Genomic DNA, 27382 nt, shown 5'->3' with positions numbered 1-27382 from the left:
GAGAGGCACATGTTAGCCTGCCTTTAAGATGATGATCAGGTGTAAAATGCTAGACAAAGGACAAGGATCTGTGTATTAATTTCTGTATTTAATCCTTTTTTGTTTTGGCTGAAGTTTCCACTCTCTATTTTCAAAGGGATCACCAATCCTTTTTATGTGCATTTGCACAGACACACACACTGTTGCCTATACCTCTGGCTCCCTACAAAGAGCCCCCAATATTGATCACATTTGCCTCACTTTCCCCAATAAGAAATATGAGATTAACCTTTGTTGGCTTAATTAATCTGGCACGTGCCCTCTGCACCCTACAAATCATTGCACATGTAAAGAAAGGCTCATGCTTTAGCAGCAGTATTGATCCAGGCAGACCTTTGGGTTAGGAGTAAAGCCTCTTTAATTACTTTAGGTGACTTTTGGGTTTCTTTTGGGTTTGTTTTGTTCTTTTTTTTTTTTTAACAATGTCTTGGGAAGACGAGTACCACGTTTCAGTGTCGTTATCACTTAGCTTAGATTTGGAGTTTTGGTCCCCAGAGAAACACCTTCTACCTCAGCCAGCCTGCCCATGCTTGCCATCAAAATTAGAAAAAGTCATTCTGTTACCTTCTCTAAGGATTTGATAACCTCTACACTTTCCTTAGCCAGAGGTGTTTTGACCTTTAATTAAAAGGAAAATTTGTTGTCTTCCATTCAGAAGGCAGCAAATAATGAACTCATTAAAATGAGGTTAGTGTTCAGGCCTCAGAGCAATAAGAGCCGAAGTCTCATTAGCAGCTAACAATCCAGAACATAGCACATAAATAAACCTAATATGGCAGAGCGAAATGCCTTAGTGCATTAAATTTGAGCAGAATCAAATGTTTACAGTCAGTGATGTCTGGGGCATGAAGTTTTAAAGTACTTAATAAAGCAAAGCAAATTGCTTCCTATTAGGCGTGAAATCCTACTGCAGATATTGCCCCAAAAAGTTTATTATGTAAATGAAGGGTAGAGTTCTAATTAACAAGGACATAGCAGGAAAATATCACATCTTCTTAATATATGCACCAATTATGAAGACACTGCAACTTCAACTCTACAAAAGGTATTTATATGGATTAACAGCAATGACTGCTGAATGTAAATGCAATATAAAGAAGAAAAAGTATCTTGTGGCTGTCACAGAGAGAAGCCTCATTGACAAAGCAAAGAATCAATTAATAAAATGAAACCCACGAGTTTTGAGAGATTTCAGGCAATTAAGGTTTTGTATTTGAAAGAACAGCTTGAAATATCTCAAAAAACCCCCATAGTTTGCTTGGCCTGGCAGTGAGATAGGCCTGTTTGTCCATGAGCAGGTGTGCTCTATGGTTCTTTCCTTGGAGAAGGATAATTATTTAGCATGATCTATTTAACTGTCCAAAACTAAAGCAACAGTGAGTTCCAGCCGTTGCTTTAACACAGCCCTATGAGTTCTATGGGGAACACTAATTGTATTCTCATATGCTTTCCTCTGCTTACAGCTCTTTTAAGCTCCAGTACTCAGAGGGAAAAAAGGCAATCCCACCAAATCTGAGGAAAAGACACACACTGGTAGAGACAACTTAAATACTGTGGTCAGATGAAATATTAGGAGAAAATCTTTTCTACAAAATTAGATTTGCCATGCTTCCCCCCCCCCCCCCCCCCTGAATTTCTCTTCTGCTGAGTTTTGGGCAGCCCCTACCACCTCTCCCTCAGTGCCGGCAGCAGAGTCCTGAGGTCAGCATGGGATGGGCATGGGACAGGGGAGCCCCCAGGGAATGAAGGCTGCCAAGGGGGCTGGGAACGGCATAGCAGGACCAGGCAGAGTGTGAACAGCCGTGTTTGCACTTGGCATTGGGCAGGATTTCCAGCTGTTAAAATTCAATAGCCCTTCTGCATCCTGCAAACCCTTCAGAATAAAATAAACACCTTCTGCCTCACAGGAAGGCTGCGCAAATCCCAGAAAGGTGTTGGGCACTGGATGCCAGGGATGTGCAGCTCCTCCACCCTGCTTCATCCAGGAGCTGCAGGACTGCCTGAGCAGCAGTGTTTGCAGCTATCCTCACAGACAGGCAAACAAGCAGGGGTTCAAATTCACCCACCTGGGAGAATGCGAGAGGGGTGATGGAAGAAAGTTGTCTGCTCTTCTCCTGCCACGGCACTTTTCTATGCTGTGTGCTCATAAAGTCTGTACCTACAGGAGAGAAAAGCTCTCATTATCTATGATGCAAAATTACCAGTGAAGGCAGTATGAGTCATTAGCAATTTTGTTTGAATATATGTTTATTAAAAATGGGGAAAGCAGACCCTAATCACCTCAACAGAGATCGCTTTTTTAGATTAAGGATGTGGAAGACATTAAACCCCCCCCTCCCCCAACAGGCAAGTAGCGACAAAATAAGTTTGGACTGACTAGTGATAATACCTTCTTATTAAAATCAGGTAAGGTCATGAAAATGAAGTTAAGCCGTATATTATATAAATTAATATGCATATAAGGAAATTGCAGTTAAAAAAAAAATCTTTAGGACCAAGTAAAATCTGGTTTGAGTGACACATTTGCCCTTCTGACAGAGAAAAATGCTTGAGACACTGCAGGTTACAGGATTTACATCTTAATCCTCACTCTGTGTTTTTAATGACACCACACCAGGCTGGAAGGCATCTGCCTATCCCACAGCTCTGTCATGTTATTGAGATGTGAGTGTGAGGGAAATCAGAGAGAAAAATCAACCAGATATAATGATATTTGTTTCATGTACATTCTTATGCTATATGTTAAGTGATGATAATTTCTCAAGATGTTAATTCCTCAAAGGAAAACTGAATTGATTTTGCTCAGCCTATCAATCTTTCTCAACATCTATAAAATGCTCTAGATTGCTTGGAAAATTATGTTCTAAATATAATGACTCATATTCTATGCTTGCAAATTTAATGGTGTCAATTTAATGCCAGTTTTTACCAACTGGGGATTTTCCTCAATGTCTTTGCTAACAGTGGGGTTGATCTCTATAGTTTTATATTTTAGCGAACATTTAGTTGTTTTATATTATGTAAATATAGTCCCATATGTGAAATTGTCAGAGAACTGAAATAACCAACTTACTAAATGCTTGGCAGGATAGGCTGCAAACCATACTGCTATCTTAATATTTAATTCTAAATCACGAGATTTACTGTCGCTAGGTTACTTGATTTCCATTAGCAAGTGAAGGAATTTGCTCCGTGATTGTTGTAGCCGATAACCACTATCTTTGTTTTACATATTCCGAAACACCGAGCAAATGTTTCTGTTTAAGAAATTAAGGCGATGCACACTGTCTGACAATATTCTGTGTTACACTCCCGAGCCGCCTGGCACCTGAGTGATGCCTCTTTAGAAGGCGGCTGTTAGCAAATGATGCTTCAGAAGAAGCTTGTGCTCCAACACGTAGAGTGCCCAAATATGCGTCTTTAGGAGGGAGTCAGTAACTTTAAGCAGCTAATGTCCTACAGCAAATGCTGACAGAAGCTGACAGCACCTCCCAAAACACTGCAATACAAAGGGAATATGATAAATCATGACACCACCAAAACCTGACCTGCTTAGTTCGGCTCTGCTTTGGATGAGGATTGCACAGGTCATCAGTCAGCACCTCAGCCACTTAAACCCTGGTTTCATCATTTACGCTGGCCTGGAGATGCATTTCGGTTGTGGTCATAAGTAGAATTTGTTGTTGTTGTTGTTGTTTAAATTAGACCAGTGGGTTGAGCAAAAGGTAAAACTATTTTCCTGTAATGTTAAGTGGAACTACTAAGGACCATGCAAAATGCGATTTTTTCAAATGAAAGGAAACATTAGCTGGATTCAGACTGTGGGTAAATCACTGCATTCATTTTGTCTTTGAACTGTGCAAGAACATGAACATTCAATCAATAGAAATGTTATTAATTGATAATGGGAAAAGTTCTCAAGAGCCACATAATGGAGACACAGAAAATTGATGAAAATAGAGCTTATAACCCATTCAACATTGGCAAGCACAATAGGGAGATAAGTGCACTATCCATCTCACACATGTAGCACGTCCAGATTATGTGGGCTGGTGATTGAAAGCAGACAGATATCTGTGCAGCAAAGACTATCTTTAGCAGCAGTGCAGAGTTGACAACTAACAGTAAATGTAGATAGCTCATGCAGGCTGAACCATCCTTTCTCTTTCTCTAGTTGAAATATGTCCAAGAAAAATGGATAGGTGACCAAGACACCTATTCCTTCTCTAAGCAATACCCTTTTCCTCAATGTCATTTAGACAGGTCTCACCTTTTGCTTGGAGGAGAGAGTAAAAGTAAAGAGGGTTTTCATTTCTGACACGAACACTACTTCTGCCATAGGTCAAAATTGGAGTTTTGCTCATTCACACTTAGCATGAATTTGGTAATCAGACACAATCAAAAATGCTTCTGCAGGTAAGTAAATCCCAACACCTCTATATTTGAATAGCAAGTAGCATTCCTAATTTTACTTTGGGTTTTAAGCACATTTCATCAAGCTTCATTAATAACTCAAAGTACGAGTGGCTTAGTGATTTAGTATATTGCTGCCTCTGAATGACCGAATTCAAGTCCTGCCATAGGTCACTGCAAACAATGTTCAGTATCTTGGTCCCAGGTACAGAACCATCACTGCCTTTGGTACTTAGGTACTATTACTAGCATTGCAAGACAATCAAAGGCTGATAGAACAAATTAAGCTCACTGTAATAGTCTTATAAAAAAGAATAAGCCCAAAATAAAATGTGAAACATTTAACAGGATCCTCTTTCTTGTATCATCTCCTCAATTGGACACAACCTTTAAAATGAGGCATTCCAAAAATTAATACTCATTTTTCTAAATGCATGTTAATTTCTTATTTATTTCAGGCTTTACTAGAGACTCAAAATTTACTGCGCACTCAGGTTGCAAATTTTACCTTCAACCTTGGATTTTCAGGAAAATTTTACCACACAGGTAAGAAGGAACTTCATGCTTTCAGGTAGTGGCAGTTAAATAGGTGTCAGGATTTTAAACCTAGCTTTAAATATGCCCTTTTTAAATAACACGTTGACTCATTGGAGCAGTGAGAAATACATGCTCCACCATTTTATCATCAGTGTCTAATTCAGTGTTCAAAGGGGCAAAGCTATGTAGGAGATTCTCTGGAACATACAGATGTCCTTAGGTGCTCTTCTGAAAGATGCGTGGTAGTAAATCTTGGGGTTATAAAGGAGGCAAAGTAGCTGCTAAGATATCTATAATTCACTAAAAATAGGACAGCACAGAAGACATACTAGGGTTTTTCCAGTATGATTGATAGATGTGATGAAATACAAAAGATCGCAAAAATCGTGTCTCTTAACCTCTGAAAAGGCAGAAGTGTTTGAATGGGATGCACAACATTTTGTTATGACTGTAAAGGAAATCTATCTCAGTGGTCTGCAAATCAGGAGGGGTGATAAAAGAAAACAAAATGAAAAGAAATTTGTATTGAAACCCTGCTCCTTTCACACTCCATGCAGTAATGCACACTTGCACTGTGTTTCTGTGGAAGATTAGGTGCTTTTACGGCTCCTCCTCCTGACTCCTTTCTCTCTTTTGCTCCATTTCTCCACAACACAATGCCCCTTTTTTAATTTTTCTTCTTTCCCCTCCTCCTTTGCCCTCTCCTTAATACTTTGCAGCACCTCCACTCAGGCTTCCCTCTGCTGCCATTTGAGCCGTGCTGCTACCCAGTACTGTTAAGGCAAAAAAAAAGAGATACTTAATGACTCATTTCAAAGGAGTAACCTCCTCTCCTTCTCCATTCTAAACCCCATACCCTTCCCACCTTTGAAGATCACCTCCAAAAACCTCAGCTGCCAACCCATTCAGCCACATTTAGTGGCTCTTACCGAGTGATGCTAGGGAAGCTAAGTTTATCTGGAACAGAGGAGGAGGCATTACAGCAGCAAAAGGATGCGAAGGTAAGTTTAAAAGCTCGAATGATGCAGTCCCAGCTGTCATGGGCCATGCGGTAGCTGTGGAGTAAGGCAGTCACCCTTCACAATGTAGATGTAAGCTGTAATCCCCTTTTCATAGCCGGTGTTTGAACACCAAACAGATGAGCTTACCAGCTCTCATGGCTCTGTTTCACCACTCGTTAGGAGAGTACGGAGATCCCTGGAAGAAGAGGAGATGAGGAAGCATTTGAGGGATGAGCCAGAGAGAAGGAAACCAAAATGATTGTATTTGTATCCCTGTTGCTTTCAAAGTCCAGCTGTTTTCCCCTTGTGCAAGCATGTATGCTAATCAACTGCTGCCAGGAAACCTTATGGACTAAAGATACAGGCTGAAGAGCTGAGAAAAATGAAAGGTAGAGAGAGATGGAATTACTTTGCCTGGGGTCATATAACAAACCAGCGGCAGACCTGTGATTAGAAAGCAACGTGGGAGAGAGAAACTTCAGCATTCTCCCTCACTTCATCTTTACCTGCCTATGTCGTTATTCCTTTGGAGATTAATTGGGCACACACATAATACAGCAAACAAACAAAAGTAGCCCAAGGCTCTGAGCTGCTGTACCATAGGATGCTGCCTCAGTTGTGGCCATCTACAAGAGTAAAGCTGGTATCAGTCATTACAGCGTCCACTGCAGAGAAAGGTAATCGAGGGAGGAGAATACTATAAATACTATGACATTAACAGCGGCTGGCATACACCATGCAGCCATTCAACAAAATCAAACCCCTGACCTGCCAATGCGTTCTTTTCTTCCTTCATCCCAAAGGCCTCCATGTTGTTGTCACAGGTTTCCTTGCCCAGCTGATATAATGCTAACCAATTTCCTAGTTCCTACTGCTGTAGAGAGAGAAAATAGGACAATGTGCCTGTGTGCCTGTCCTCCTAAGGCTGTCGAGGATTATGAAAATGAACTACTTTAGAGGTCTTATTGTTCTTAAGAGTTCTTAGTAGTTTGCAGAACTACTTAATGAGTTGAAGCATGCCACTGCCCCCTTTAAGGGACCTGCTGCTGCCTGAACTCAGCGATGCATCTGAGTTTTTAAGTGAACACTTCATTTAGAGGTTGGTCGTAGCATTTTGTCATATCAGCTTAGTGGAAAGGTTTCAAAGTATTCTCCATACAATATACATTTTATTGAGTCATTAGAAATAAACCATGGAAAGGTATTCTTTAATTACTGTAAATTGGCTTGTTTACCCAGAGTGGCTTTTAGTATCACATATTCAACATTTTATTAGCACATTTCAACTGCTGTGCCTTACTGACTTCCTTAATGTGTGATTTTGTACTTTCCTTTCCAAAACTTGGATCATTTTAAAACTACAGGAGGGAGACAAGTGTGGGAATGTGTTGGCAGATTAAACAATTATACATTTGCATCATAAGATGTTGCTGACATCTGTACTACAAATACCAATTCCAGTTGGAATGCCTGCGCACTAGTACAATAGCTGACACACCAGCCTTGCTGCTCCTCATCTCACCACCACCGCCAGCGCTCCGTTCTGTGCCACTGGTGAACTATGCACTCTAGGCATAATGCTGTTAGCAAAAAACTGAGCAGACCCTATTAGTTATGCAGTTTTAGCAAACATGTTTCTACTTGTGGCAACAGAAATTAAAATGTTCTCCGGATTTGCATTTAAGATTTGTAAGGTTAATGTAAAGTTGATAATCAACTTTAAGCTTAGTCTCAGTTTCGAGCTCAAATGAGAGGTCCAAGTTATGGTTGTAGTTTTAAAATATGGGATTAGTTATTATGTGCAAATAAACTTTGAATTGTTACATACCTGTGTAAAGTGCATACTGCATCTCAAAACATATACATGTTCCCCTTGTTGTACCTACCTTGCTTGTAGGTATTCTGCATTTTTCAGATTTTACATTAAAATGAAGATGGAAAGTTGCATAAAGAATGCTGGCTGCACAAGAAATTAAAACCTCAAAATCCCTCATTTTGCCTCCAATACTCTGAATAAGGGATTGGGCTAAAATATTTAAACAATATTAGCACTCACTAAATGCTCCATTAAACTTTGGCATGAGATTTTTTGGAAACAATGCTACTTAAACATTTATAAGATCAAACAACACTCTTTGTAAAGGCTTGTGAAGAAAATTATCCTCAAAAGCAACACTACCACCAAATGTTAAACTTCCAACCACTCTGTTTCAGCTCTGCTATTACGGGGAGTAAAAGGGGGTGGTTGTTTTTGTTTAAACTCAGAAGCGTTATGCTTTATCTTGTTTGATTTTTGTTATTGTAAAACAAAGTGACAAGTTTGATTAGTTGTATCTAATTTTACAAAGAAATTAGTAGGAAAAATAGGTTTTTTAAAATATAGTTTTTAATCCTTAAATTATTTCAAGAACCATACTCTACTTCAAAAGTTAATAAGGCACTAAATTATACTTCGACCTGAATCTTAAGTCAAATGATTGTGGCTTTTCGTATATTTTGAATATCCTCTTTCCTTCTCTTCATCCCTCCTGTCAGTTTTCTACCTTTGGGTTACCAAAGAGATCTTTAATGGCTTCACATACTCCTAATCCCTTTCTCTTCTGTCCTATTTCAAAAGCCTATGTTAAGTTTCTTTCCCCAGGCACATTGTGCACAAGAAGTCTTGCACAAAGGAGCAGACATCTGCAAAAGGAGCAAGCCATCGGTCCTTTCTTTTCAGTAAGGGATTCCCTAGTAAACAAGGTTGTTTTCTCTTTCCAGCAGCACTCCCATCAGTGGGAGCAACTTGCTTAGAACTTGCAGAGTGCTGCGAAGAGGGGAGTAGAGTGATTCAGTGACACCAGGAAAAAGTTTCAAAGTAATGCTCTCCTTGTGTAGTAGCATTCTTCAAAAACCACTGCCAAAGTGAAAAATAAAACCAAAGAGTTGGAGTGAATGCATGGAACAGCCACCTTTGTACATTCCTGCCTCGTGCCACAAAAGTAAACAGTGACATCCATGAAGCATTCCTTGCCAACGAGTTTTGCAAAACACTTTGCAAGAAGACAAGATATCTGTGTTTGCATCAGTAGACTGATTCTGACAATTAATTCTTTAACTGAAGCTAAAAGAAAACATTTAAATGGTAAAGGAACAAGAGGGAAAGCTGCCAATAAACTGAATATTGTTGAGTAATTTCAGGGTGAAGTTAATGAAATGTAACTTTGCCTTCCCAATTTAAACAAGCACTGCAGACACCTGTCTGCAGATGGTGGAAGCAGCATTGTACCATTTCTCAAATGGAAGGTTTTCTTTGTTGTAACCACACATGCTTGCTTCTGCCTGAAGCAGATACTCTTCACTAACAGAGTTTTTCCTGGTTTTACTTCAAGATTAAACCTGGCTAAATATTGAATACAGATCGATAGGAAACAACATTTGGAACCCCTTTGCCATTACAGCTTCAAGTTTTCTACTTCACTGAATTTGGAACTATCGCAAACTTGTTTTACACTTCATCAGAAATTACCAGATTTCAATTTATTGAGGCTAATATCAAAGTAGCTGGGGGTGGGGGCAGTGCTTGGCACTGATAAGATTTCATTTTTACCCATAAGTTTTCCTTATTGAGAGTATTTTGTATTTGACAGTGACATTATTATCAGGACAAACCAGAAAACAACAGATGTACGCATTTGTTTCTTTTTAAATACTTGATTGATTGTCATCTTCTGGCCAGTTTTCAAAAAAAATCATCACTCACAGACCTGGCAACCAGCGTTAATATTCCTGACACTGTTTTGTCCTGTTAAATCCAAGTTGTCAGGTGATGGTGATAAGAGATAGTGTGACATTAAATTAAAGCAAATACAGAAAATGGGGTTTGTTGGTTTTCTAAGATCACAGACACTAAAAAAAAAAAATAAATAAAAAATCGGACTGGTTTTATGTAGTATTCCATTGTTTATAAATATACCAATAATTATTCATATTTTAGCTAACTGCTTTCTATTCTCATCCAGAGAGCAGCTTATCTTCACCAAAAAGGTTGTCAAGCTCTGGAACATGCTGCCCAGGGAAGTGGCCCAGTACCCTGGAGGTATTTAAAAGACATGTAAATGTGGCACTTAGAGACATGGCTAGTGGTGGACCTAGCAGTGTTAGCTTTAGGGCTGGACTTGATGACCTTAAAGGTTTTTTCCAACCTAAAGGATTCTGCAACTGGCACACAGCTCTCTGGGATGTCACCTTGACCAGCTACAACTATGCAGTGTCCTGCAGGACCAAAGCAGGGTACCAGTGGGTGCAAGTCCATCCGGTCTCCACCTTCAGGGGGAACCTGAACATCTAAATGCTCCTAGTGTGTTACACAGCACAACAATCAGTCCCTGAAAACTAATTCTTGTTAGAATTACTGTCGGTTAACACCTTTCCAGGAATAGTTACACATCCAGGCCAAGGACACTAGGTTTTACATCAGCCTCTTCTGTGTTTAAAAAACAATTATGGGCCTTTTCTGTTGTTGCTTTTCTATTACCTTTTTTCCTTCCTTCCTTTCTTTTGCAGGGACTGAGGAGGAAGATGAAGGCGATGACCTGCTGTTGCGATCTGTGGACGAGTTTTGGTGGTTTCCCCATATGTGGAGTCACATGCAGCCTCACCTCTTCCACAATGAGTCGTCACTGGTGGAGCAGATGATCCTCAACAAAGAATTTGCAATAGTGAGTAAAAGTTACCAAAAGGCTCACTACGATACCTTGACATTTTATAGCCATGCTTTCCAAGCTGTTTTTATGTTTATCTATATTATACATATAAATGTATTTACATAGATATACAAATAAGGCTGCAAGATTGGAAACTCAGCCCCCCCAAAAAAAACTCAGCCCCCTTTCTGTGACTCAAACTTGGGCTGAATATTGTCTTAGACTTATTCACTGACGGGGGCTTTCTGGAGAGGTAGCAGCCCTTCACCCAAGCACCCTTGCAAGACCACAGGGATCAGAAACAGTGAAATCCCAGCAGACATCAGCTGGCATTTTAAGCTTTAGGAAGGGGTTTATAGACAGGTTATCAGCTTCCTCAAATATCCTCAATAGGGAAGGGAGAAAGTTGCAGTGAACCCTAAGTGTTGTGTATATCTTGTGAGAAGTCTTGAAACTAATGAAACAAGTAAGTGAAGCTGCTGGATTTCACTGGGCTTTTTTTTAGATGACCTGCTTGAAAAATATGCTTTTTACATAGCTAACCCGTTGCTAATATTGAAAGATAATGATGTTTCATTTTTGCTCATTTGGGTTGTTAACTTACAAGAGCTATACTCCCAGCACTGCCCAGAGCTCAGAGTACCTATGCCATTTAGAGTCCTTTCAGGATAATCCTCCTTGCTTATTGAGCATGACAAATAAAACCTGAAACCTGTAAATGCTCTCTTTGGAAAAGACACTGTGTGGTCTCTAACAAGGCATAGAAATGCCAAGCAACCAGAGCCACTCAGAAAAGCAGAGTGACACAGTGGGGCTTTCTCTGCTGCTTAGGGAACCCAAACCTCAGCTTGCAAAGGCCAGCCAGCAGCTACCCCTTCCTCTCATCCCTCATGTGAGCCAAGGCAGCTGCCTGAACAAGCAGTTGGAAGCAATTTATTCCTTTGTTTACAAAAATATTTTCCTAACAACCTTTACATAAAATTCATTAAAAATGGCTTAACTGTTTACTCTTCTTGCCAGACTTCCCCCCTTCCCATGATCTGCTTGGCAGGGTGTTAGTATAGAGGCATTGTTAGTACAGACTTCGTCTACAGTTCTGCTTTACTGTCAGCCTTCATTCCTGGTATGGCCTGTTCATGCTTTTTGTGTAGCCTGGCCCAGAGACCCAAATACAGTTGAGATTTTAAATGCAAGAGTAACTTTTTAAATAATCTCTGTCTCAAAAATACATGGTCCATTCATCTTTAAACCTGGGGGAAATTCTCCTCCTATTTTCAGGGAGCATGAAGTCCTCTAGGTCAAACCACCTTTAGGAGTAAAATCTATAACATAGCCTGAAAACAGGGCTTGTAATAGAATCTCTTTGCAACCTCAACTACAGAAAGATAAAGCCCATGTCCCTATCATCACTAAAGAGTAGAGGCTCTTTAGGGTGCCTATAAATATGGAGCTAATGTCGGTGAAAGGCTGCTGCTATTACCATTTTATTTGCTGCTAACATTTGGACAGAGGGTGCACCAACCTCTTAACCTTAAATCTATATCAGCTATACAATTTATTTGTGAGAACATTTCTTTTCAAAAGGCTTCCTGTGGAATTCTCTCTGTGGGAGAAATTTATCTACCCGCTATGACAACCTTCCTGACAGCTATCAGAGACTCCACAGCACTTCTGTATCCTCCCCTGCTTTCTCATCCTCAGCATCGCGTCTTGTTTGGGAAAGAAACCCTGTATTCTACAGCTGCACTTCTACAAGTCCTCCAAAGTTGAAGCAAACCCCTTTTCATTATTCCTTGAGTTCACAGTGTGGATCCAAATTTCAATTAGAGATCTAGAACAATACATAGAAAATCTGCTTGATGTTATACATGTTCTATTTATGCTCTACGATATTTAATTAGTATTTCACTCAGGGAAACACAGCTTGATGCCATTTTCTCTTGCATTTCCCATTTGACTTTGTCTTTCCACCTCCTGTTTTAGCTGCAGGTACAGACAACACTTTGTGTTGCTGCAAGGAAAGCCACAACAATTATTTGGAAATATGATCACATTCATTCTTCACCTAACGTGGCATTTCTTCATTCACTTATTTTAAACATGGGTAAGAAGGTAACAGGGTGGGAGAGCACATCATTACACCTGGCAAGAACTGTCAAGATTGCTTTAAGATCCCAAATACCACGACAAAATTCTGTTCAATTAAGAGCTGTTGGCTCCTCCTGGCTGTATCATTTTAGAAGAAAGCTAAAACAAATCACACTGTCCTGAAACCTGTACCCAAACCCCATCACAATCAGCAGGTTCTCCAAGCAAGACAGCATCAGACTTGGGGTTAACATTTGTCACTGGGGGAAATGGTTTCATGAAAGTAATGTCCTTTCATGAAACAAGCCACAAGCCAGTGCACCTGAAACGGTATTTAATGAGTATTATCACATGGAGCTATAAATGTACATAACCATAATTGTTCATGCCTTTTGTATTTACACTGTATGCATAATCTTTGGTTTGCAGGAGCTTGGGTACACATACAGACTGCTGAACAGAGGCAAGAAATACAAGTGTTACAGCTGGCAGCTGGAGAAAAGACCTCGTTCTGTTTTACATGGATATATCCATATCTTGTAATGATGCTCTAGAAAACGGAGGCTTACAATTGCAGCCTGCCTCAAGCACCTGTGTCACAAGATACATGTAGAAATCAGATGTATAAATAGTTTTGTATACATACAATTAATTGCTAATTCGGCATTTAATTGCCTTGGTTTCAGTGCAGATGTGTATACCTTTGTGCATCTGAGGCTTTGTAAAATCAACAGCCTTTAAAGGATTCCCTTACGTGTAAATTGCTTAAGAACCAGGAAACTGCCTTTAGCAAGAGCCCTCCAAATTATTCTATGTGTTACTGAGATATTTATCATTTCTACTGTTTCACGTCTAGTTGGTGCAAGGAAGAGACTTTCTCACATTTTTCATAAATGTTCTTGTCACACTGCTCTGGATCTGGCAGGCAGCATGGGAAGTTTTGCCTGGCAAAATCCTTGTCCACACGTGCCTGAGTGACAGGCCCTACAGCTGCTGCATCCACAGCCCCATTCCCACAGCTCTTGCTGTCAAATCTCTTCTCAGAGGAACAAGATTTTAACCATGCTGGAGTTGCAGACTACCCAGGACTTTGCTACCCCAATGTCATCTAATTTACGTAAATCATAGAATCATAGAACTGTTTGGGCTGGAAAGGACCTTAAGATCATCTAGTTCCAACCCCCCTGCCATGGGCACGGGTGCCTCACACTAGACCACGTCGCCCAAGGCTCTGTCCAAGCTGGCCTTGAACACTGCCAGGGACGGAGCATTCACCTCTTCTCTGGGCACCCTGTGCCAGTGCCTCACCACTCTCACAGTAAAGAACTTCTTCCTTAGATCTAACCTGAACTTCCCCTGTTCCAGTTTAAACCCATTACCCCTTGTCCTATTGCTACAGTCCCTGATGAAGACAAATACGGTTATATGCTGTAGAGCCTGGCTAAGGAAATAGCAAATGACATCTATTTTGATTATCAGTTGGGTTTGACTTCATAATATTTTGGGGGTTTTGGGTTTGTTGGGTTTTTTGAGTTTTTTTTTGTTGGTGGTGGTGGTGGTGGTTTTTTTTTGGGAGGGGGAGGGAAGAGGCGGGGGGACAGTTGGGTTTTTTTTTCCAATCAGAAGATTCCCAAATCCTCTAAAGACACTAATGGATTCAGCCTTAGATTACATTTTGCAAACTGACAATATCTGAAGTATTATTCTCCTTGTTTATAGGCAATGCAATCGATACACAAAGAGGTAAATGGATTGCACAAACAGAAGTCTCTGATAGTACATATCCCAAAACCAAAACAAACCAAGTTTTCACTGCCATCCTTTAATCACAAGATATCCTTCCTCCCCCCTTTTGTACTTCCTTATCTGACAAAACCAAGTAGAATATATTGAATCCAAAGCATGTAGCTCATTGTTTTGTCCCTCGATTTGCTTGCTGTGTGATTATCTTCTGTGCTCATTTATGAGCACATGTGCGCAAAGCATGGCAGAAATAGGGCAAAAATTGTCATCAACTAAAAAGACAACTGTGATCTGATGATAGGAAGAAGTGAAAGACATATACAAAACAAATCCATTTGGAGCTTGCTTAGTAACCCTCCTTTGGCTTCAATTGCCTGTTTATAAACCAACTACAGATGCACATCAGCACTTCCTCTGCCTAAAACTTTTAAGCTGCCCAAACCACAAAGAAACCATAAGCTTTTAATATACCAGTTAAATAGTAAGAATATGAAGACCGGTGACCCCATAGCAAAGGCAAAGTATCTACATGTGATGAAAAGAGAGTCTAATTTGTCCCATTAATAATATTTGTAGTTAATACTGGGAAGGAGAGATGCCCACTAGAGATTGCTTCTAAAAATGTTCTCTAAATTGTCTGCATATATAGTGTAACACTGTCCTTTGCAGGCCGGATGAGATTTCTTCTGCCTAACCTTAAGGCCCTTCTGAAATAATACATCTTCATTAGTACTTTTGTCCTTACCAGGAGTGTGCTTTGACAGCACATCTCTAAGACTGCCTCTACCTTCCCAGATTCATTTGGTACCAGAGGCATGCAGAGTCTATGTGTTTCCAAGCCATGTAAAGCTTCCCCCATGCGGGACTGCCTTTCTTCATTTCACATCCTCAGAAACCTAAGGTCTTAAATCCCAACATCTTCCCTGTCTCTTGGTAGTCTGCTAGGGTGTGAAGCATGTCTAGAACAGGAATCACAGCAATATCTGGGCAGCTCCTATGTAAGACTGGTGAAAAGCTGGCTTTTCCCATGTCTCTGTCAATCCTGGGTCTGACACTGACACCAGAAAGCCTGTTTAGTTAAGACCCCTTGTACTGTCTGCTTGGTGAAAGCAAATACCAACAACATACAGAGCCCCTGTATCTCAATAGCAATCACCTCATGTTTGTTGAACCATCTTGTCTAGCTTAGAGAGCTTTTCAACACATTTTTAAAAATTAAAATTGATCTAAAAGGAATTGAAGGCTGTAATATTTATTCAATAAAAATTATCCAGAAATGTAACCCTTGAGAACAAAAAACATGTGCCCATAAAGGATAAAATACAACATTTTTGTGAGTGTTGGCAAGCAAGAAAGGAGCAAATTCATTTACCAAATGAGAGAAAATTTAAACAGTATTTTAAACCGATAGAGTAACACAGTATCTCTTATAGGAAATCTCACCCACCTGCATCAATATTAGACATATATCCCAGTACCAAAAATACGCAAAGCTTATACAAATCTTTTAACTTCGGAAGGTAACATCTTAAAAAGTACTGCATTTACTCTATCCCCTGCTGTCGGACAAAATCAAAAGGTTTAGCAAACTTATCCGAGTTTGTATTGGTAACTCTTCCATCTAATAAAAGTCTTCACACCAAGGGAAATCCTGCAGTTCAACTGGCTGTGGGAAAAGATCTACAGTAGTCATAAGATTTAATAAATTAAAATCACAGAATCATAGAAGAGTAAAAGGTTGCTGTTTTATTCTTTCTCTGACTATGGCCAATACTACACGTTTCTGTAAAACAGCGACCTTTAAGAACCAGAATGCCAGTTGTGTTATAATAGGTTGAGGTTTTGTTTCCTTTTATTTCTCACTTCATTTTAACAAGGACATGTAATATTTGGTGCAATCAGAAGCTGGGGGTTTTGTGTTGGACAACATCCTGCTAATATAAATAGTCAATCTTACACAGGATGCTTTTTATTCACACTTCCAACATGCGCTCACAGAAGAACTGTTACAGGAATGCAAACTTACTTACTGAGGATATACCTCCTTCTGGAGAGCGGTACTCATTCTGCATTACCTGCCCTTTCCCTAGCAGAGGAGGTTTTCACCAATGCAGAAGCACACACAGAGCACATGCTGACTCATGGCAATTGCGGCTCATTGCTGTACAAACAGGAAAGAGGTCAAAAGAGGTCAGGAGTTTCAAGCAAATCTTTACTTGCTTGAACCAAGCTGATACTTGAGAGAGAGAAGCAGCCTTGGCAGAATGCTTCAGCCTTTCACATCACCCGTAGAAGTACCAGTCCTACCCATGCGAACTTTGGAGGGAGCAAAGATGAGTCAGGCTGCCTTGGCAGGACTATGAGTTTCCAATTCCAACTGCTCTGGTTTGGGTGCATCAGCGTGACTGCTGCTGGCCAGAAGTGCTGGCCACATGCAGGCATTAGAAGATTATTTTGAGCGGGTTTTAGTCTGATCTGCCTACCACATGCGCACTGGTGCCTGAGGACATGAGTGGTACTCCTGAAGAGCATACTCTAGTCTGGTCTAGCCCTTAGAAGAAGGCAGGTTTTGTGGTCCCAGACTGCGCCACAAAACAAACCAATGGGAAGTAGAGACAACTTGGGGAATTTCCTGCCAAAAACGCAACAACTCTTTTAACTATCTATCTCCCTTACTGGTTGTAACAGAGATTCTCCTCTAATGTGAACTCATCCAATACACTGCTGCAGCTTCAGCTTACACTGTCATTTAAATTAGAATTGAAAGTCTCTTCATGCACAAGTGAAATGCGAACACAAATTTAGCCTGTCGAAAATTAATGGCTCTGTAGTCCCAGCTTATGTGCAAAGGAACATAACACTGCTGCTCTCAGTGCCAGAATAATCCAGAAATTTTCCAAAGTAGACAAACACATGCACAAAACTTTTGAACAAATTATGAAATAAAAAAAAAAAAAAAAGTCTTTAATGTAAAATCTTGTTGTAAATTGTTCCGTAGAATAGATAAGAAAATATACTCTGTACAGGCATCTCCCTTTCTGCTGAATGGCTTAGATTCCAATGTATGCTCCTGTAACACATTAGGTCTCAATTCCAAACTAAATTTAATAACAAAATGAGGGGAAGAAAGGAGAGAAAGCAACAGAAATCACTAAAAGAGGACACAAAATATTTCATTTACCTGAGTAAACTGAACACAGAACTGACCAAAGAAAATCTGATTATTTGGTAGTTGTTTCTTCTTAAGGTCATATTGAGTATCTGAGTGACTGACATGGATTTGTATGCTGAACTATGTAGTGTGCAGGTGTTATTCAGAGGCTAATTAGCTCTTTCTGTTGAGAACTTATGAAAAGATGCCTTAATTTATTTGTGAATGGCAGATTACCACATCACCATTCGCTGCTATGACAATACCAGCAGCAAAAAGGAAGTAGAAAAACAGGATTTTTCATGTTTTGGTCCATGTAATATGGGCATATCATTCAGAGCAGTGTTCATTCTCTAGCTCAGAACACATCTGCCTTACATTATGTGTCTGTATACTGCCTAACACAGGGTTGGTGAAGGTTTGGAGATTCCAGTTAATACAGTGTACTTCAGTTAGCACAGTGTATCTGACAGCGTGACCATCATCAATTACTCAGGCAGAGTAATAAATAGCTAGATTTTTCAGAAACTTTTAGATACAGTTTTTCCTTTATACATGTTCATAGAAAAAGAATAGAGAAAAGAGTGATCTAACACTTCTCATTTCACCCTTAAACTGACTCATGCCTTTCAGGCGGGTAACACCACTAATAAGCAGAAATTACATTCTGTTCTCAGTAAATCAAAAATCCTGGGTTTGGGTTTCTTTTTTTTTCAAGATCAGCCAGTAACCTAAGATCTTTACTAACAAGGAACAGATAATTTTAAGTGGCTGCATTATGTGACGGACAAACAAGTGTTCCCTACAGATTTAACATAATTTTTGTCAAAGAACCACAGTCCTTTCCTTGCAAAGTACTTGAAGATGCCCAGCAGCACCTGCTGTTCCTGGAATTAAAGTAATCAATGGTTCTTGGATAATGTGGGCAAGAGGAAGGACCGAAAAAACCCATAAAAAATCATCATCTCTCATTTTAGCCATTTCCCTCTGAACATCAATTTTACATGAATAGGAAACAGCTGATGTATCCTGTAATACCGGGAGTAAAACTAATTCAGTTAACACCCAGAGCATGGGAAGGGATCTGGCAAGAGCCACAGCGGCGGGACGCTTTTGCAACCTGGAGATGCTATGAGAGAGTGGAAAAGGGCTTTGGCTGGACCTGCTGGAAACCAGCCTCGGCAGAAGAGGCAGAGCAGTCATCCTTCCTGCCAGTAGCTGGTGGCAGATGTTGGATGCATCTCTGAATAGTCACTCAACCCAATGAAACTAATTACCTCATTTTCATGTGAAGCTTACACTTCAAATAATCTGCTCACTTTTAAATACATCCTGGTCTATAGATGTAGTTATCAGGCCTCGTCATCAGACAGGGTTTTTCAGACAGCCCACACTGAGTTGGGAGTGGAAGGGATGAGGAGCAGAACAAAGGCAGGGGAATATCAGCAGTGAAGGGAACATGCTCAGCACGCTCACAGTTAAGCTTCTTCCTTAATTCCTTCTGCCTGCACATTAACTATCTCATTGTGCCATTGGAAGATATTTTCAAGATAACCCATAGATTATATTCATGAGAATGCCCATATTTCCGCATAGAAATGGAGCTAAATATTTATGAAATTAAAAATATGTCAGTCAAAGTCCAGCTTTTTTTTGCTATCTTAATACCACAGGAAAAACATAAGCGGATTCAGAAGCTATGGGGGATATTTATCTATTTATTAATTGAATCAGGAAGGAATCTTGCTTATATTCCAGAAACAGGAAACAAAACATCCTGTATGTCACCACAATCATCTTTTCCATTTGTTTACTGCTCTAATGCTGTTTGATACCTTAGTAACTAAACAGCGTCGGATTAACAGATAACCTTCAGAAAGAACCAAGCAGGTAGGATGCATATTAAAATACACACAATATATAATGAACAGGCAGGCAAACCTATCCCATGTAACAGCAACACAACAAAATCCAAAAGAATTATATCTCACTCCACAGCTATCAAACTGTAACTCCAGTTCCCTTCATCTCTCTCCCGTTTTTAGCTTGTGCTACATACTAACAGATATAAGTTTGCCCAAGGACAACAGCTTTCCAGCTGTCTCCAGGAAAAATAAGCTTTGAATAATTACATGTTCCTTTTCTGCTCCTAAATGTATTCCTCCCTCTCCTGTGTTGCAGGAGCATGGCATACCAACTGGCATGGGGTACGCGGTGGCTCCGCACCACTCTGGGGTTTACCCAGTTCACATCCAGCTGTACAAGGCCTGGAAGAAGGTCTGGCACATCCGAGTGACCAGCACAGAAGAATACCCGCACCTGAAGCCTGCACGGTACAGACGGGGCTTCATCCACAATGGCATCATGGTACACTGCATTTCCATGCTTCATAGGAATAGTACTTTAAGTGACTCCAAAGTATGCTATTTTTACCAAATGCTTCAAGTTTTACAGCAATCATTAAAATTCTCTGTGACCAAGGATCTGTAAGGATGCAAAATAGTGCATTATGCAGCCACTTTAAAAAAAAAAAAAAAGAAGTCACATATCTCAGGCTGCAAATGTAAACCTCAGAAACTGAATGTACTTGTAGTCCCATCAACTACCAACCGAGTTATAAATGCATATTTTGAAATTCATTAAACTGCCTAAGACCTATGTTTCAAGCTCTGGTTCATCTTTATGCATGAAAGGATTAGGAACCCACCAGCTGGGAAGGAAGGTGAGCAGTTATGAGTAATCTCCTCCAGCAAGTACAATACTTCTCCAAGGCTGAGATTTCCTTCTGGGCTAGGGACCAGAGACATGACCGACTCCTCCAGACCATCCATTTGTGTGAGAAGAGAGAAGGTTCCTCACATACATGCTTCAACTGCATGAAGGGCAGGAAAATGTACAAAATTATTTGGCCTGACTTACCAGCCAGCTTCAACCCTATAGCTGGTAAAACACAAGAACTGAATATGCATAAGTGCAGTCCCAGGATGCTTGAATATTGCCTATGCATCCAAAGTCAAAATTGTGATTCCCTGAACAAGACAAAAGGAATGTCTTAAAACCAAGAAGTTACTGCACAGAGCCCCATTATTGTTGGAATGGACGCAAATTCAGCCGTGCATTTACACATGTATGAAAATGCTCTGCTCAGTGTAGGGTTTTTTGTTGTTTTAACTGAGTAGAAAAATGAAAACACTGACTGGAGGGAAACCAAAGGCCTCCCCCAGGTGAATTATGTCTCTGCTGGGATTAGGCAACACCCGTAAGCCCTGACAGCTGTTGTCTTTACTTGACCACAACCCTTTGATAGTACCTGGGTACTAATGTAACCAACCCATCTAGCTCTCCGAGACAAATTTGTTTTCAGAGATATGAAGCCTTTCGATTCCTGAAGGGATGGGGAGCTGGCCTGGGGCTGCTCTCACATGAGCATCTCACGAGTCCTGTACACATTTCACAAAGAGGAATGAGGGCTCAGTATGGTTTCCAGGACTGAGGAAAGCATGAAGCAACAGGTCTTTTGTGGTCTGCAGCCCTGAATACAAATTCAGTTCATTGTCTCAAGAGTGGTAAGATGAATGGCCTGAGATAGCAAAGATGGTCAGGAAGCACTATTTATCTGCAAATAAACTAACCTTGCTGAGGGAAGAGAGGTTTGGTTTTTTGTTTTCTTCCTCTTGCACATGCCAGGAAACAAACACTTACGATGAGTGCATGAGCTGAATAAAAGAGTCTGCATGAAAGCTCAACACGTGTGTCACAGCTTTTCAGAGCTGGCATCTGGAAATCTCCACATCTGCAGGGCCTTGCTTGCTTACCACAAGAGTACAGAAGGCCCCGAGGAGCCCACAAATAGCCACACCAGAGTACAGAGGCAGAAAGGATTACAGCTTTGTTCCCTTTAGTTGCTGGAAGGGTTCGGGTGGCTGTGCCAGGGTAAGTTTGCAAAAGAAGTTAATGTCACAACGGCGCTGTTATTTTGTTCTCAGGTGCTCCCTCGACAGACCTGTGGGCTTTTCACTCATACCATTTTTTACAAGGAATACCCTGGGGGTCCTCAGGAGCTGGACAAAAGTATCCGAGGAGGTGAACTCTTCCTCACCATTCTCCTGAATCCCGTAGGTACCTTCTTTTGCTATTTTTTGGACAAGGTGACAAACAGGGAGGAGGGAGGAAAAGAGGGAGGAAGGGAAGGAGATCAGTTTTCTTTGATCTTGTTTGGGAAATAAAAATTGAGACCACTTGCTCAGAGGTAACAAGCAGTTTAAGAGGAAAGGAGTGAAATGTCTTCTGCTAATTTCTAACTACATCTGTATGCAATAAGTTACTGGAAAATGCATTAATTTCAGCTCCATCCTGTTTCCCAACCTGAAACCAGGTCCCTATGAGAGAAGAGTGCACTGACTTGTCTGACTGAGACTGAAAGAAACCAGTGAGGGCAGAAAAAACTCAGTGATTTTATTCTGCTTTTCCTTTTTTCCATAAGCTTGGCTCTTCAGGCACTCCTGATATAACTCCATGAAAACCCCTGGGCTCAGGCCTGATACCATTTCCCCACCACTGGCTCTTCAAAATAGGTTTTGTGAAGCTAAAAAATATCCCAACAGTACATAACCTTCTAACGAACTTTTTTGCTTTGCTCAGTGCTGCATTTCTTTTGCTCTGTCAATATTACATGAACCCTAAACTATATATATGTATGTACATGTGCACGTGTCAAAAAAACTTATGCATGTATAAGCATCCACATGTGTGTGCATATATATATATAAGGTTTAATGAAAAATACCACAGACTTTATGGATGATTTTCAGAGCTATATCACACAATTTAGTCTCAGCTAATAAAGCAGTCTGAACTGTGCTGTGTTAATATAAACATGCACACACACATATGAGAACACGATGTAGCTGGGCTTGCCAAGGATCAAGGAGGAAAGCTAATGCTATATTTTGATATATAAATGCTATACTTTGAAGTCATAGTTCTCTTGATGTGAACAACAGTCTGGTGCCATTTAAAACAGCAGCCGAGAGGTGGAAGGAGGAAGGATAAGAACAAAAAAATTATACATCAATTATTTTTTTTCATTGTCCTGCCTTCATCCTGTCCCACCCTAACAAGCTGTACCACTCACAAAATGCCCTGTGCCTTGCCAGGTGGCCTAATTTTCAGTGGTTTTAAATTGCTGTACTCATGGACTTCTCTCAGGGTTAAAGAAACTTCAGGTGATTTGAGCTGACTCTCCAATCCAGGTCACTTTTATTTAGAAATCTAAATATAGATTTTAGTATAATGTAATTAAATGCTTATAGGTGAACATTTTGGCTGGGGAGCCAAGTTGGTTTCTGAGCCAAAGATCCAGTGAGCTTTAAGAATTAGGACATTTCTATTAGGAATTTTTCTGTACCATACACGTGACACCTAATTTGAGAATAAAAACTATCCCTGTTCTTTATCATCTTTCCATGACCTGCAGTCCTCTCAGGCTGGCTTTTCTTCCCATAGTTTTCTTAAGTGTAACTTGGCTCACCTCTGTCCTGAGATGCTGCTAGAATTTATCCTTACCTTTATCACGTTATCATTATCTTTGATCAATAGCTGTGTACCTTTTGCTTATCTGAGTTTTTCCTCAGACTCAGTGCAGCAGTCTGTAGCAGAGTATGTTCTTACTCCACAAGAGATACTTAGAGTAGCCACAATTCCTCAGTCACCACGTCTAAGCCTGTGAGCATGCTCAGCCCACCCTGACTTCCTCCCCTCCAGCTCGCCTTTTCCGTCATGTCAGGTTTTCCTTCCTGACTGACAGGCACAAGCTCATAATTGCTTATTAGAAATCTCAGCTTTTCAATCTTTAAACAATTTTGTCCAAAAGTTCTTTCCAAAGCCAGGCTGAGGCTATGGAGAAGGGCAGCCCTTCAATTAGTATAAAATTTAAAGGCTTTTATTGAACTCTGAACAAAATCAGATAGCCTATGCCACCATTTATTACACTCTCCACAATCCATTAGCCTGGGCACTCCAGCCAGCTCCCCAGCAGGACCAAGCTCAGAGGGGCTAGAGACCTTCCTGCTGGGAGCTCTAACAGTCCCAGCTCCTTGCGCCGGCCCCACAGAAGTTTCCTTCAGCCATGTCCAATTGCTTCCCCCAGGAAAGAGCCAAATCCCTCCCTAGGCAGGTCTTGTGGAGCAAGTGGGTGCTCTCGTTGCCCTGCTGAGCATGGCACAAAGAATGCTTGAGAAAAGCAGTTCTACCATCCGCATTTTAGGTTTCAGGAGTGATGCAGCAGAAACAGGACCTTTCCTAGGAAGGCAATATATAACAGCCAGCAAAGCATTCCAGATTTAATCATGCATCTGTGATGTTCATGACAGGGTTATCTTCCAAAGAAAGGAGGCGGGGACGGGGACGGGGACAGGGAGAGGGACGGGGAGGAAGATTTTCTTTGATTTTCTTCAGTACTTGAAGTCATTGTTTTGACCAAGCTAGGTTCCAATAACTTGAGAGTACAATATATATTCTTGGGTGGTACTTGAACAGCTTTTCTACACTGTCAATGTTTCATTCCCCCCTCCCACTTTTATGATTTTCTACCTTTACCTCATCAAACCTGATATTTTACTGAGCTAAGCGATGCAAGTGAAATACTGACACATACTTCCCTAACTCCGAGTTAAGCACGAATCTGTTCTAACATAAGTGCTTATTCAAACAGGAAGAAACAATTTAATCCTGTGCGAGCTGAAGTAAGAAATACCACAAAACCCCACCATCATTCAAGTCAGGTTGGCACACTATCCTATGAAATATGCACTGACTGACAACAGTAAAAGCAAAATCTAGCCTTATCTCAGACGGAAACTGGTGTGAGTAGGAAATAAAGTCATCTACATTGACACCCTTTTTCTTTTGCTAAATACCAAGTTTGGCCAGCACACAATGAAAAAACAGGAACGCTTTTCTTTTATTCAGTGTAAGAGAAGGTGGAGTGTTTCGGTGGTTAATTTGAAGAAGCTTACAGATCAGTATCTAAAATCTGTGGTATCTTCTGAAAAGGATCAATAGTGTGCCAATTCCACTGGCCAAACACAAATTCAGTTAAATAAAACCATATGCTTTGAATGCTATGTCATCTCCCATTTGGCAGCAGCACATACTGGAATAGCAACAAGAAACTTCCCATCTTATAACCCTAGAAGCTTTTCACTCATTAATAAGCTTCCTTAGTATTTGGATATCAACCTGTGCAGTTCAGGGGATTACCGCGAGCAGTTCAGCATAAGATAGCACGTGCTCTCCAAATGGATTATGGAAAACAACAACTGTCTGGAACTAAAAGGCTTTTTCAAAACCATAATTTAAAATGTTGTTGTTGAGTCCTATTGAACAAGATGCCTAATGTAGTCCATGGGTACAAACCACATCCATAAATAAAATCCTAACTAGAATGCACCATACCCCCACCATAAAGACTGCTCTACACATTGTTGCAGTTATTCTTCTTCAAGTTTTGCAGGACAAGGATTGGCTGTACCATTGTTTATTTTTGCATTATTGGCATTGTTGAAAAATATTTGTCATTTGCTCTTTAAAAACACAGATGAGTCTCTTTCCTGGTGTGGAGGAGATTTGCAGAAGTAGCTTCTATTAATTCTACTGCCACGTAGTTGCACAAGTCTCCTGCTCACTGGCTCTGGTGTCAAATGGGTGTATGCATTTGCCACCAGCATCAGTGTGAGTCCTATGCACACAGGCTGGGGCAAGGGGAACCCCTCCGCACACCCACAGACCTGCCAGGCTACCATGACAGCTGAAGTGACATACAAATTAGGTGTGTTATTATCATAAAAGATCATATTCCAGAGTCCAAGATTGGGTTAGCTATCTCCTTATGCAGCTCATTACCTGCCATGTGGTGTTTGCTACTCTGCCTGGTTTGAAAAGCACAGGAGCAACAACAAAAAAACCAACCAAACAAAAGGAGTATCTGGTTTCACAGAACCTTTTCTTCAACTAGATGTAGATGGTTTCCCCATAAAAATGAACTAACTCATAAATAATTGCTAACACACTTTATAAACCAGAAATAAAGTGAGCTGTGCAGTTCAATGACATCTTCCCAAAGGAGCTAAAGTAAGGGCTGGTCTCCCACACATTGCACAGTGCCTCTTTGTTCCTGGCTTCTCTTTTGAGGGCAACCACCTAGTTTCCTCCAAATGACAACCCTGGACCTGGATTTTGAGAGTGGTTTACTTCGGGGTCTGTTCCCAAAAGCTAGTCTGGACAAGGGTGCTTTGGCTTTGGGTCTCTACAGACCTCCAACACCATTTGCAGCAAGCTATAAATTCTCAAGTTTTCCCATTCTTTCGCTTCATGTCTTTGAGTGTGCAACACGTTGTTACCAGTGTCATGCATGAAAACTTCCCTCAAAAGCAACAAGATAGCTCTCTCACTATTTCAGACACTTAAAAGCAGACATACAAAATAATTGGTATATTTTTGAGCCATAAGTCCAGAAACACCATGTGGTGGGAGCAATGTAGGCATGAGTTTACTCCGTGAATGGATGAAGAGGAGTAACACACTCCAAATCTCATATCCCCACCTACATACAAAGCATCATTGCTGCGAGGCATCTCCTACGGCCACATGGAAATGACCAAAGCTGTTGGAGCAGTAAAACCAAAAGGTTTCTCTCACTTGCAGTTCGCCTCATTGAAGAGACATGTAGGTGAATCTGTTGCTTATTAAGAAGAAAACTAACAACATTAGCTAAAAAAAGCGCAAAGAGGTGCCGTAATTTACTCTCTGCTAAATAGAGTGGAGACATACACTTCAACACAGTCTTGTTCAGCCCGTTTCAAATTTTAGAAATAATCATGGTGCCTTGATTAAAATCAGCACACCACCACTGTTTGCTGTGGATTCCAGCTCTTCAATTGTCTAAAAGCAGACTAAAAGTCAGCTATTTCTGGCCTTCTAGCTTAAGATGTCAGGGTCAAAGAAACAGAAACCTGAAAGGTTGTAAATAAGTGGTGACACAAGCTGATGAACAAACTTGAGCACAAAGAACAAAAAATGAACTCATAATCACCACCACCACCACAAAAAAAAAAAAAAAAAAGCAAACCTGCCCCCCACACACACAAAAACCCAAACAAAACCCCTCCCAAAAAACAAAAAAAACCCCAAAACCCCAACAACTAAAGCACAACAGAAACAAAGTCAACACCAACTCTAACTTGCAGGAGCACTAGTGCCAGCTTTTCAACCCTACAACCCCCAACCTAAGGCACTCTCTGCATTGGCATCAATACATTCAATAGATCAATCACATCCAACTGAACCAGCCCCCAGCAGAGTTAAAAATCAAGTAATACATCATGGTTCCTTTCACCACATGGCTGAAAAAGACTTGCCTGGATGATGTAGCTGAGGGTTTCCAGGCACAATGCAGGGACTTGATTTGTAGTCATGTTTATAACAGAATTTGAGCAGTGAAGATGGGTTGTAAATGGCAGCACAGAGAAGTTCACGTTTCCTTAGGCTGTTATGACATCCATTTTATAGTCTTTTTTATCCCATCCCCCCAAACAAGCGCAAGTAGAAGCACAACTTAAATATCCAAGTTTTGATTAACATTTTTTCCATTAGTTTGATTACTGAAGCACATTTCAAGAATAATTAAATGTGGGGAAGCAAATTTGCTAAATAGGAATAAGGTATCA

The 27382-nt window shown here is 40.5% G+C and overlaps 1 protein-coding gene across 1 annotated transcript in view; it reads left to right on the top strand.

Moving 5' to 3' along the window:
• Positions 1-27382, top strand: part of NDST4 (N-deacetylase and N-sulfotransferase 4) — a 98883-nt gene that overhangs the window by 38868 nt on the left and 32633 nt on the right. Inside the window, exons 3-6 of the mRNA XM_030480378.1 lie at positions 4911-4998; positions 10536-10690; positions 19839-20024; positions 21644-21772. Of these exons, the coding sequence (XP_030336238.1) occupies positions 4911-4998; positions 10536-10690; positions 19839-20024; positions 21644-21772 (558 nt within the window). The remainder of the gene's footprint in view (positions 1-4910; positions 4999-10535; positions 10691-19838; positions 20025-21643; positions 21773-27382) is intronic.

Source organism: Strigops habroptila, chromosome 3 (genome assembly GCF_004027225.2).
Source record: "Strigops habroptila isolate Jane chromosome 3, bStrHab1.2.pri, whole genome shotgun sequence".
Lineage (NCBI taxonomy): Eukaryota > Metazoa > Chordata > Aves > Psittaciformes > Psittacidae > Strigops > Strigops habroptila.
This window is presented reverse-complemented; position numbering and strand designations above follow the sequence as displayed.